The sequence below is a fragment of the Diabrotica virgifera genome, chromosome 9 (assembly GCF_917563875.1).
Source record: "Diabrotica virgifera virgifera chromosome 9, PGI_DIABVI_V3a".
In the NCBI taxonomy this organism is placed as follows: domain Eukaryota; kingdom Metazoa; phylum Arthropoda; class Insecta; order Coleoptera; family Chrysomelidae; genus Diabrotica; species Diabrotica virgifera.
This window is the reverse complement of record NC_065451.1, coordinates 39,597,542-39,610,951: the sequence shown is the minus strand read 5'-3', so window position 1 is coordinate 39,610,951 and position 13,410 is coordinate 39,597,542. Positions and strand designations below refer to the sequence as shown.

Sequence of the window (13,410 nt, the reverse complement as noted above, 5' to 3'; positions counted from 1 at the left end):
CATACGTTTTTAAGACAAGCAGAAGACGGAGACGAATTTTTAATTGTTATAGCCAACCTTCATTCGTGGAGTCGGCACTAGAAGAACAAGTAAAGGTTTGAAAAAGTTTGATACGTTTTACAACTTACCCAAAATTCCAAAATTTTCTATCTCTCTCAGGGTCCATCGTCTTATGCTTTTGAGCGTGGAGGTTTCCTCTGGTATTTGTCAACCAGACATCAAATCCTCTATCCGATAAAAAGTAACCTATAGCATGGTCTATTCCTGCTCCGATGAAATTTTCTGAGCAACCACATGTTCCTGGTACCAATATTACTGGATATTTATGAGTTTTTGTGGAATTTTTGCCATGGGGTATTCTGAATACCGTAATGATATAATCGTCTTCAGTAATAACGTTATGGATTTCAACTGGATAGCCGTATTTTGTTAAGATCTGAGTCTAAATGCAAAACGTAAATGATCAAAAGGTTGCCAATGTGAGTCCATAATACTAATGTATAAAAAGTGAGTCAATACTCACAATCTTAACTCTTTAATCTACAAGCTCGAGTTAACTCGAGCGCCCTAGATTGGCCAAACTGTGCACACTCGAGATAATTCGAGCAACGTTATACTTTATGTTGCTAGAATGTTTCACACTCGAATGCAATCGAGAATTGAAAATAACAATGTAAAAGCAAAAAAAAAGACAACGGTTTGATTGATATTTATCATTTACATGGAATTGTAAGCTAAAACACTTACGCCCGGTTTCATAATCAACTTAAAGTGAACATTAACTAAAGTTCACTTTAAAGTTGACATTTACCCATACGAATTGCATTGATAAAGGTATCAGCTTAAAATTTTAAGTCCACTTTAACTGATTATGAAACCGAGCGTTACTTATTCAAGTATAAAATATATCATTTTTATTAAGGTGATACAGTAGCGATCAACAGGCAGCAAAAACGCGTTCCAAGATTGCGGCTGTAATTTTGAATATTTTTTCGAGATATTTGGCACACGTATTAGTATTATAATAAAGAATGGCGGTACAGAGCCCAATTACAAAAATATATTAATATGTGGAAATTACTCTGTAATTAAATACAATATTAAAAAACGAGCCTGTACCGCCATTAAGAAGAACAAAAAAATACACTTTCTTCAAATAAACTTTTTTATCCGATGCCTAGATTTTGTGTCATTTTGGAACTATTAAAATTTTTTATTTCATTAGTAGTTCCAAAATGACACAAAATCTAGGCATCGGATAAAAAGTTTATTTGAAGAAAGTGTATTTTTTGTTCTTCTTAATGGTTGTACATGCTCGTTTTTTTAATATTGTATTTAATTACAGAGTAATTTTCACATATTAATATATTTTTCAAATTGAGCTCTGTACCGTCATTCTTTATTATATTACGAATACGTGTGCCAAATATCTCGAAAAAATATTTAAAATTACAGCCGCAATCTTGGAACGCGTTTTCGGTACCTCTTGATCGCTACTGTTTCCTCACTTTTCTTTACTTCAATTAATAGTTTGCATAAAATCTTTAGACGTTAATTTGACTGACTTTTCTTCAATGCAAATGAATGAAAATCTGCAGACATATGCATTCGCGGGAACAATACACGAATAGTCAATAAATTTTTTTTTATATTCATTAATTGTTTAAATAAAAAAAAACGATGTTAATGAAAAATGCTTAAATTCTCTTGTTTTTTACAATGTAGAAACTTAAAATTTTTACGGATTGTAGCTAAGGATATGAACTATACATAATTTCACTTTTTACGTTAATTGTTTACGTTATGCTTCATAAATAAACAATAAAGGTTCAAATTTTGAATGCTCATATATTTGTTTATATATAACTCGGCGTTTATCGGCTGTTCTTTAGCTCAATCGTTTGGGTCAAATCTTTGGACGTTAATTTGACTGCCTTTTCTTCAATGCAAATGAATAGAAATGTGCAGACACAATGTGAATGGGACATCAGTGATTCTCAGTTTGGGTTTAGGCAAGGTTTGGGAACAAGAGAAGCAATAGTAGCAACACAGGTGTTGTTCCAAAATTGTTACGATCAGAGGAAGGACGTATTCCTGTGCTTTCTAGACTACGAGAAAGCGTTTGATCGTGTCCAACATCACAAGTTAATGCAGATCCTCAAGAAGCTTGATATAGACCAAAAAGACATAAGATGCATTGAAAACTTGTACTGGTATCAGGCAGCACAATTAAAAATAGACAATTCTATATCCAAATCCATACATATAAGAAGGGGTGTTCGGCAGGGATGTGTGCTTTCCCCTCTTTTATTTAACATTTATTCGGAAGCCATATTTCAAGAGTCTTTGGAAGATGCAGAGATGGGAATCAAAGTGAATGGAGTATTAATCAACAACATACGATATGCTGATGATGCTGTCTTAATTTGCGACAACATAGCAGATCTTCAACAACTTGTCACTATAATCGGAGAATACAGTAAGTGAATGGGATTAGAGATTAATACCAAAAAGACCAAATTCATAATCATCTCCAGAAACTTGGATGCATTTGAAAACTCCACCATAACACTGAATACTAAGTTCATTGAGAGAGTGAGCAAATTCAAATACCTAGGAACGTGGCTTTTTGAAGACTGGGCATCGGACAGGGAAGTAAAATGTCGCATTGAGCAAGCTCGACAAGCTTTCGTAAAATTCAGGAAGGTACTGAGCTGCTCAGAGTTCGACCTTACACTGAGACTAAGGTTTACTAAATGCTACGTGTGGTCGGTGCTGCTATATGGCATAGAGGGCTGGACACTCAAAACGAGGGATATAAACAGATTAGAAGCCTTCGAAATGTGGCTTTATCGCCGTATCCTAAAGATACCATGGACGGCGAAAGTCACAAATGTGGATGTCCTTAAAAGAATCAACCAAGAACGTCAGCTTTTCGAAAACATCAAGAAAAGAAAAACGGCATATTTGGGTCACATCATGCGAAACGAAAAATACCAGTTCCTTCAACTTATAATCCAGGGTAAAATTGAAGGCAAGAGAGGAATAGGACGCAAGAAAATGTCCTGGCTCCGAAACATAAGGCAATGGACAGGGATTACCGACATACAATCACTGATCCACATTGCAAGAAACAGAGAGTTAATGGAAAATGTGATCGCCAACATCCATTAGTGGATTTGCATTTGAAGAAGAAGAAGTGCAGACATACGCATTTGCGGGAACAATATACGAATAGTTAATAAAACATTTTTTATTTATTAATTGTTTAAATAAAAAAAAAAGATTTTAACGGAAAATGCTTAAATTCTCTTGTTTTTTACCATGAAGAAACTTAAAACTTTTACTGATTGTAGCTAATGATATGAACTATACATAATTTCACTTTTTACGTTAATTGTTTACGTTATGCTTCATAAATAAACAATAAAGTTTCAAATTTTTTGCCGATTCCGACTACTTTTCATGTTTGTACATCATACGTTTTATACATATTTTATTAAACATGACGATCTATTTTAATGTTTGAAAAGTCTAAGACTAAAAAGTAAAAAATAAAAAAATATGAAAATAATATTTTTAAGAAACGCTTTTCGTTAGTTACAGAATGACCCAAATTAACTAAAAAAAGGTTCGAAATGAAAAAATTATTTTTGTGAATTTGTTTAAAAAAATTGTTTAAACAATTTTTCGACCACGGCACCGCCCGGCACCCTGTGGAGATGTTATAAGGACCTCTTTTTGAGTAAGTTTTTGCCAAAAAAATCGAATCGGAATAATTTTGCTAACGGGGGCGACGATACAGTCCGGTCTAATAACACTATTTGGGGAGTCAAGACAGAACGAAAATATGCATTGTTACCGCTCCGATAACAACCTGATTAGGTTAAAGCGGGTTTTGTAAATAAAAAAAAAAATAGGTATTAAAAAATATCCATACTTACTATAGACAACCGGCTATCAGGATGAAATTGAAAATCAAAGGCTTCAGAATTTAAAATATTTAAATGTAATGTGCTGAAAATAATTATCAAACGTTTTAACATTTTACAGTCCACTAATAATAGCTAAACTCAAGTTATCAATGTAGTCTGTGACATTATTAGCTTGGAATAATATCCACTTTAATATTTAACATAATGCACAGCCTTGCTAAGTAGTAAATACTATCCTTATAATCTTGTGAAAATACAAAATTTTCTTGTTAAAATTGGTACCTGTTTAAAAGTTAATTACAAAAATGTGTAAAACTACAAATATTTACCTATATGTACATCAAATTACCATTAGTTTGGACACTTATTATCATTTAGAAGTAACACAACAGTTTTACATGCATTGCACCTTACCCGAACCTTACCTGATTAATTTTGTTTATATTAACAAGCATAACAACTAAATGTTACCCATATATTTATCGACAATGTTGAACCAAAATTTGCATATGAAGAGTACAGGGGAAAAACAAGGATTGTCACATTTTATACATATTGAGATAAACACCAATAAAGGTTTAATTCGTATGATATCTAAAAACTACTTAGGAGATTCTTAGCAGAATTCTAGCAATTATTATAGACAAGGCGAAAACGGCGGGTCCGTTGGGAAAAATATTCCCATGAAATTTTTTGCATAATCACATTCGTGAGACATCCCAGAATAAAGTTCAAGAAGTCGCCCACGTGAAAAGTGGTTCAATTTTTTTAACACTTTTTTTAATCAAATTGCAAAAATCAATATTTTTGGCTCGGACAATTTTTTTGTAGGTTTTTTATACCATTCTGGATCAAAAAGGTCTCTTATAATTTTTTAAAAGTTGATCGTTTTCGAGTTATAAGCAATTTAAAATTGAAAAAAAAAAAACGAAAAATGGCGATTTTCAAGGCTTAATAATTCGGTTAAAAGTTATTATTATGAAAGTCAGAAAGTGACTAAATCAAAGTTTAATGCCCCCCCCCCCCTACGAGATCCTGAAGAAATTTTTGTCTTTATTTTATTACTAATCTGTTATTTTTAAGTAATAATAATGAGCGCCATGCACGTGGTAGGCGGCCGTAAATGTGAGTGCAAGTAAGATGCACAATTGGACTGCCGGAGTGGCATCTCTCTCGCACTCAGAATTTACGGCCGGATACCACGTGCATGGCGCTCAATATTATTACTTAAAAATAACAGCTTAGTAATAAAATAATGACAAAAATTTCTTTAGGATCTTGTAGGTGGGCATTAAACTTTGATTTAGTCACTTTCTGACTTTCATAATAATAACTTTTAACCGAGTTATTAAGCCTTGAAAATAGCCATTTACGTTTTTTTTCAATTTTAAAATGCTTATAACTCAAAAACGATCAACTTTAGAGAAAAATTATAAGAGACCTTTTTTATCCAGAATGGTCCAAAAAACCTACAAAAAGATTGTCCGGGCCAAAAATATTGATCTTTGCAATTTGATTACAAAATATTGTTAAACAAATTTGGCCCACTTTTCACGTGGGCGACTTCTTGAACTTTATTCTGGGATGTCTCACGGATGTAATTATGCAAAAAAATTCATGAGAATATTTTTCGCAACGATCCCGCCGTTTTCGTCTTGTCTATTAGTCTATAATCTTAGGGCCGGTTGTTCGAACGCTAATCAAAAATGATCATTATCAAATATTTAATTACTGTCACCAACTGTCAATGTCAACTTTGTTTGGGTTGCTGAAAACATAATTATGGATTACAATTATGAAATTATTTAATCAATTATGTTAATAATTGTCATGTTAATTGATTGACTTATCTCATAATTATAATCAATTATGTTTTCAGCAACCCAATCAAAGTTGAAATTCACAGTTAGTGACAGTAATTAAATATTTGATAGTGATCATTGTTGATTAGCGTTCGAACAACCGGCCCTAAATATAATATTAATCTATATTAGTCCAAGTAATTAAGCTTAAAATAGGCCAAAACTTCGCAATTTTTACAGAATGGATCGATTTGCTTGAAAATTTGAGAGTAAGTAGTGGATAGTCCAAGGATCAAAATCTATATGATGCCTAAAGGCGCTTTTACCATGGGGGTGGTTGCCACCCCATCTCGGGGGTGGAAATTTTTTATTAAATTTTGACCGCAAAAGTTGGTAAAACCATTCATTCTAAGCAAAAACATTTTATACATTTTTTTGATAAAATTAATATTTTTCGATTTATTCGATATCGAAAGTGTTAGTGTTATATCGAAAAATCAATGTTTTTAATAAGTTTCATGCTAATAACTCCAAAACAACTTTACTTAACAAAAATGTACCTTTTGAAAAAATAAACAAAACTGCGTTTTTAATTTTCTTTAAGACCAATAGTAATCGAGCTATACTTTATTATATGTTAGCTCTTCTTCGTCAAACGCTAAATATTGTAGTTTCAAAATCAAAAGACGGGAAAACTATGCATTCTTCGAGGATAACTTGTTGAAACTAATTTAAAGTATTTAAAAATATCTATCTTCTGAAATAAAAAAAGTCTCTAGCTTAAAAATTAAGTGACTTATAATGAAAAGAATATCAGTCCCTATTTTTTCAGCGAAAAGTGATCGGAAGCAACCTCCTAATCACCAACCTAATTGAAATTAGTCATTGACCTTATTTGGTCTTCTTTACTTATGTATTATTAATAGGTTCCAGAAGTTTGACAGACTTCGAATGATTAGTTTTTACAAAAATGGAGTTTAAAGCGAATAACGAATTTTTGTAGTTTGGACAAAATGGCTTTATCTTCAGAATAGAAAGATTAGCATCAGAGATTCGAAAAAATGTTTCAATATAAAATTGTAGCTTATTTAATTCCCAAGAAGATGGTTTACACAAATTTGTTCTAAGGCAAAAATTGAGTGAGCTATTGACAATGAAAACTTGTAATAGCATGCAAAAACCACCTTTACCAACCCTTTCAAAGTCACCTGTATTTGCGACTGAGGATTTTAAAAAGATTTAATAGGATTGTAGATCTTGTAAAAATCTACAAAATTCGTATTACCAAATTTTCTAAGATACAAAATAAAAAAGTTACGGTTAAAAAATCAATATATTTTTTTGAAAAAAAAATCCAATTGGAAGCATAACAATGTAAGTTAGCGGTGTTTTTAGTCATTGGCCTTATTCATTCTTCTTTATTTATGTATTATTAATAGATTTTAGAAGTCTGACTGGCATAAAATGATTAGTTTTTTAAAAAACAAGAGTTAAAGATGAATAACGAATTTTTGTAGTTTTGTAAAACATGCCATTTGCTTCAGAATAGAAAGATTAGCATCAGAGATACGAAAAAATGTTTAAATATGAAATTGTAGGTTATTTAATTCCCAAGAACTAGGTTTAAAAAATTCTTTTCTACGGCAAATATTGAGTGAATCGTAAATGAGTATATTATCGAAAAACATTGATTTTATCGGTATGAAACTAAAACTTTCGATAGCGAATAAATCGAAAACTATTAATTTCATCAAAAAAATGCATAGAGCATTTTTTGCTTAGAATGAATGTTTTTATCAACCTTTGTGATCAAAATATAATAAAAAATTTCCACCCCCGAGATTGGGTGGCAACCACCCCTATGGTAAAAGCCTTTCCGGCATGATATAGATTTTGATCCTTGGACTATCCAATACTTGTTCTCAAATTTTCAATCAAATCGATCCATTCTGAAAAGCTTCGGTTCCTGGACTATATTAACTTATTAATTTAATAATGTACCAAAATACTGCTAACATTCCTTATTTTCTTCCAGTGGCGTGAGGACAATCCGGGTCGCATATTTACAGATGCTAGCGTGTGTAGACACCAGGGTATTGAAATCAGTTAGGGTTTGGAAAAACAGTACATTTACAAATGCTAGCGCGTGTTGACACTACGCTACGGTGTTGAAATCGGTTAGGGTTTGGAAAAGCAGTACGTTTACAGATGCTAGCGTGTGTTCACATTAGGGTGTTGAAATTAATTAGGGTTTGGAAAAACAGTACATTTACAAATAACACAAAAGAAAAACATAAAATAATGTTGTTCTGAAGCTATTTACTTGTGGCATTTTTATAATTAACTATTTAGATGGGAAATAAGCCACAATCAAATTGAACAAAATAATTTTATTAACCTTTCGACGCTCAAATCAGGTGTCGTTGTTAAAATACAAAATACTACTAAATTAAACAAAAATGTTGTTGTTTAGTAAAGAATACTTTAAAATGTATAATATATGTCTGAATTGCCAATATAAATGAGTCATTTTTATAATATTAAATATATTATTTATATATTTAAATAAGATTAAATAAATTGAAGACCTAGGTGGAAGAAGGAGGTATGTAACATTTTCTAAAATTTTGAGTTTTTTAGTGAATGAAGGTGGTATGTAACTTAACTATCATATTATGCCACTTTTACTGTACCTCTAAAAAGCTTAATAAGAGATATTCTAGTGGATGAAGGAGGTACGTAACATATAGAATACAATTCTTGAATGAAAGAAGGAGGTATGAAACATTTTTCGTCTTTTTCAGGTTAAAATTGTTTATAACTCGAAACTATTAACTTTGAAAAATTACAAAAGACCTTTTTTGTTTCCAATGATCAAAAGAACCTAAAATAATATACACAGGCTGAAAAAATTGATTTTTTAAATTTTTTTTTATAAATGTAGCTAAGGCTAGGGTAGCTATTAATAAAAAAGGCAAGGTAGACGAAAGAAGAAACGCCAGGTCGAAGAAGAAAGGCCAGGTCGCAGAAGACCGTCATGGCTTAGACACCTGTAAGAATGGTTTAACAGATCCTCTGCATCCCTTTACCGAGCTGCCATTAACAAAATTACTATAGCCAGTTTGATAGCCAACATGAACATAGCAACATGAAGAACAAGATTATTTTGTGTTCAATTACATAAATTTCTTTAAAACTGAATATAGAGCATTATTTCATGCCACATACCCCCTTCATCCATTCAGATAAAGGATAGTTATACAAACTAAAATTAATGGAAGAAGTTTTTATTTATTTTTAGAAAAAATACTAAAAGTCAAAACAAATTATCAACATTATATGTAAAGGAATGATTATAGCAATATAAATAAAACCAAATAACACAAAAAATATTTTCATGATAAAAGTAGAGGAATAAAAACTTTAACTGCCTATATCTAAAAAGGTAGGCTTTGTAACATACTTCCTTCTTTCATTTAGGTCTTCAATTATTAGAAGAATTTTTTACTAAGCAACAACATTTTTGTTTAATTTAGTAGTATTTTGTATTTTGACAACGACACCCGATTTAGGCGTCGAAACGTTAATAAAATTATTTTTTTCAATTTAATTGTGGCTTATTTCCCATCTAAATAGTTAATTATAAAAATGCCACAAGGAAATAGCTTCAGAACAACATTATTTTTTGTGTTGTTCTTTTGTGTTCATATATTATTGTTTATATCCCAACAACGTTTAATTATTTATTAATACCTAAATCACTTAAATACTTTTCCACAGCAGTAGGTATATAAAATCAATGTCAACAACCGTTAGCATATGCATGTATTACCACTAAAAAAGCTAGCTGCATTCAACACTCTGGTGTCCAAATCTGTTAGTATTTGTAAATGTACTGTTTTTCTAAATTCTAAACCCTAGCTGATTTCAACACCCTAGTGTCAACACACGCTAGCATCTGTAAACGTACTGTTTTTCCAAACCCTAACCGATTTTAACACCGTGGTGTCAACACGCGCTAGCATCTGTACAATGTACTGTTTTTCCAAACCCTAACTGATTTCAACACCCTGGTGTCTACACACGCTAGCGTCTGTAAATATGCATCCGGGTCCTTCGCCTGGATACAAATAAAAAAAAAAAATATATATATATATAGACTGATCTTTCTGGTTGGAGGGACCGCAGACGTTCGGATACAATTAGCGTCTCTTTGCAAAGACAATGACGTCGACTTTGCAAAGTAACAAGACACTCAACACACGTGATAAGTTATACAGTTACGTGGCTAAAGGTTCTAGTTCTAAACCAAGGCCAGAATCAGAGAAAAAAAATCTTTCTGGTTATTGTTCTGAATCGATAGTCTAGTCGATAGTACTCAGGTTTTGCTATCACTTGGCGAGAAAAGCTAAAACTCATGGAAAAGTGACATTCCTTGTTTTTCCCCTGTATTCTTCATATTTACCCTTCCAGTAGTCGCGTAGCATAGACAGCAAGATTACAAAAGACATAATAGCAGTAAAATAAAGATGGTTAACAGAACTTCTTCATGTGCCATGCACTATTTAGGCTATTAATTGCGTACTTTAGACAGGAACTACAACGTTAACGGGGTTTTATTGTTTCATATAGTCAATGGACCTCTAAATATGAAGAAACCGCGAAGCGCTACCATTAAAGGGGTGCATTTTTAAGAAAGAGGTAAATTAGTCCCTAGGAACAGGGTGAGTTAGGGTAAGTTCTATGTACTTTTGGACTCAGTGCCGGATTTAGGGTGCTTGCGGCCCTATGTCAAATTACCCCGAGCGGCCCCCGATAACTTCACGATTATGTAATTAAAGCATAAAGCACATAATATTACTACATAACGTTTATTTTAATTTTACTTTTTAAAATTGGTACAACATTGGTACTACAAAAAGTATATTGGTAAATCACATTGAACATTTTGACAGGCGACATTTTGCGCCTCTGTCCTTAATTGTTAAAATTAAATAGCATTTGTTTCATCAGGGGAAAAGTAGATACAGGTGATAATTAAAGATAAAAAAGGCGAGTTGAAAAGACTTTACAAATAAAAGAACAAGCAAAATAATATGAACTGTATAACAGTACTGAAAAATAAAATAAATATTAAGAATACCACAAATAAACTTTTAGATCGTTAAATTGCCACATTATTCTCTTATACTGAAAAAACGTCAATGTCATGTTCTTAAGGTACAGGGATGAAACACTAAGAGAAAACGTAGTGCGATTTTTAATTTCAAATATCTCGTTCAAACGAAACTTTTTATTTATTCTAAGGGACTTTCGGCCCTCGATAATAATTTAGTCTTTCATTCTGCGTTTAAATTTTTAAAAAATATTTATTAGTCTTTTCAGGATTTGAAAAAAATGGACACCATGTGCGTGGTGATATTTTCCAAATCGAACATTGAAACAGGCTCGAAGAATCACAATCTAAATATCGCAAAAGTCCGTCTCTGCCGTTATAGATAGAAGTAAGACGAAATGTACTTCCCAACGCGTTCTTTTAGGCCACCCACAAGAAAGCGGAAGGATTAATATTTTAAGAAATTCTAGACGTCTAAGCTGATAATTTAGCTATTGCAGGCAGTAAAATCACAAAGAGACTTTAGAGCTCGGAGACAGCTTTCCTAAAAGTATTTACTTTGCACAGGATATGCCTCATAAAAAGAAGAATAGGAAAGATTGTTAAATGTTTGAGTGATAGAAATCTAAGAATTCCACAAAAAGTACAACGCAGTAACTTTCGTGGGAATCCTTAAACGGTTACAAAAAGGACACTCGTGGTGATTGGCCGAAAAAGAAACGTATGATCATAATAAGGCTGGTCTAAACATTATTTTCCAGCTATGTGATTGGTACGAAAATTTCGGAATGATGATTATTGGTCAAATTAGGTGATAGCTGTGAAAAAGGGAGGTGAATATGGAGAGCAGAGAGGAATCTTGTCCGAGAGTAGGACAAGAAGAAATCAATTAAGTTCTAGCGGTCATGCAGTGAAGACCTGCATTTTTTCTTGTCTGTGCCTAAATAGGCAAAATGGAATCTTAAAGATTCTGTCGTGAAAATCGCAAGTGCGATATGTTGTCTTAAATACCATACCGGTATATTCTCTGTGTTGTGTCCGGTACGATAAAATAATAGTTTTCTTAGTACGGCGTGTAATATGTTTCGTTCAAACAGAACTTAGTTCAACATTTGCGGATCAGACTTCCGTTTAATATGTCTCATATAAACCGCACTTAATTCAATCTTCGTGGAACGCAGTTCCATTTTTTTAAAAGACAATGGTCTAAATAAAATATGTTTAATTATCAAGTCAGTGAGAAGTAGCACTAATAATCATGAATGCAGTTATTTTCTTTTCCTAAAACAAAAAGAACTATGGAATTTTTATTTTTTCGTATAATATAATAACAATTATGTAACAGTACTTTAACTCTAAAAATGAAAGTGAAAAGTGAAAGTGATTTCGTCGTATCCACAACTCTGGCGAGCTAACCCGATTCCAGCAATTCAACAACAACGGATCATCACCAGGTATTTTGCAATAAACTGTTTCGTTCCTTTTTCTTTTTTTTTTGAACTTTTAAGATGAAACGCGAAAGACTTATTTTTTTTTATTTTTCTAATCAACTCAGTTTAATGACAGTTTTCTATATAAATAAATGGTAACTATGTTAAAACTTATTTCGTCTTTTTCTGTTCGCACAATCCATCTATGTATCCTTATTGTATTAGGAAACGCAGCCTACCACAGACAACAAGGGTAAGTACCATTAGTAGTCAAAGGGATACCATTTTTTTCGTAACATTTTTGTAATTTTTATATAGATAAATAGCAATAGATTCTGATCTATTAATGGCGCCCAAAAAATTAATAATTTCTTTTCTTTAGCTTAAATATTGTTGTATGAACTCACACCCTAAAATCTCTTGATGATTAGAGCCGCCTGTGCGATTTTAAATTATGTAGCACGAATTTTTTTCTAAGTTTATGTACATCACATGTTTATCTAATTTGTCGTGTTTCAACATTCGCCATCTTTGTCATACAACGCACTTACATAGTCAAATAGAATATGATGACAAGGCAGTAACAATTTTAAATATTTGACATGGTATCGGGGATATTTTGAGTTGTTGATTAAATAATATTGATAGTGAATTTGATAAATAATTGATTCAAGACGTAAACTTAATAAAAAGTGAATTCCAAGCAGAGAATTGACCAGGATATATTCTGTGATCCAAGTATTTTGTTGTTAAATATGTTCAAAATTGTAAGCTTTCCATAGAACCAATATACTATTAAAAAATCACTTTACCACATTTTCTCTTTTCTCGATTGAGTATTAGATTTTGTTGTACAGTATATAAATTATTACAATCACTGAATACATAATTAGTGAAAAAATAATCATAAATTTATCAACTTAATTAATAATTTGCAATTATACAAGTAACAGTTATCCAAGGACATTCAAAAGCCATCTCTTTAAAGTTAATGATGACATTGTCAAGTAGTAATATTTGCATATCCATACCAGTGAGAATTTTACTACACTTAATTTGCCTTGTAAAGACAGAATAGCCCTAAAAATAGGGATAGCCGTAAAATATTTGCGTATTATGTACCGATG

At 31.9% G+C, this 13,410-nt stretch overlaps 1 protein-coding gene across 2 annotated transcripts in view; it reads right to left on the bottom strand.

Annotated features, from left to right (window-relative positions):
- LOC114332828 (lipase 3-like) overlaps window positions 1-4,211 on the bottom strand; it is a 49,705-nt gene extending 45,494 nt beyond the window's left edge. For both annotated transcript variants that reach the window (XM_050662304.1, XM_050662305.1), the window contains exons 1-2: window positions 3,945-4,211; window positions 129-442 (exon numbers count right to left, since the gene is read on the bottom strand). In XM_050662304.1, coding sequence (XP_050518261.1) covers window positions 129-442; window positions 3,945-4,046 — 416 coding nt within the window. In that variant the 5' untranslated portion in view covers window positions 4,047-4,211. The remainder of the gene's footprint in view (window positions 1-128; window positions 443-3,944) is intronic.
- Between the last annotated feature and the right edge of the window lie 9,199 nt (window positions 4,212-13,410).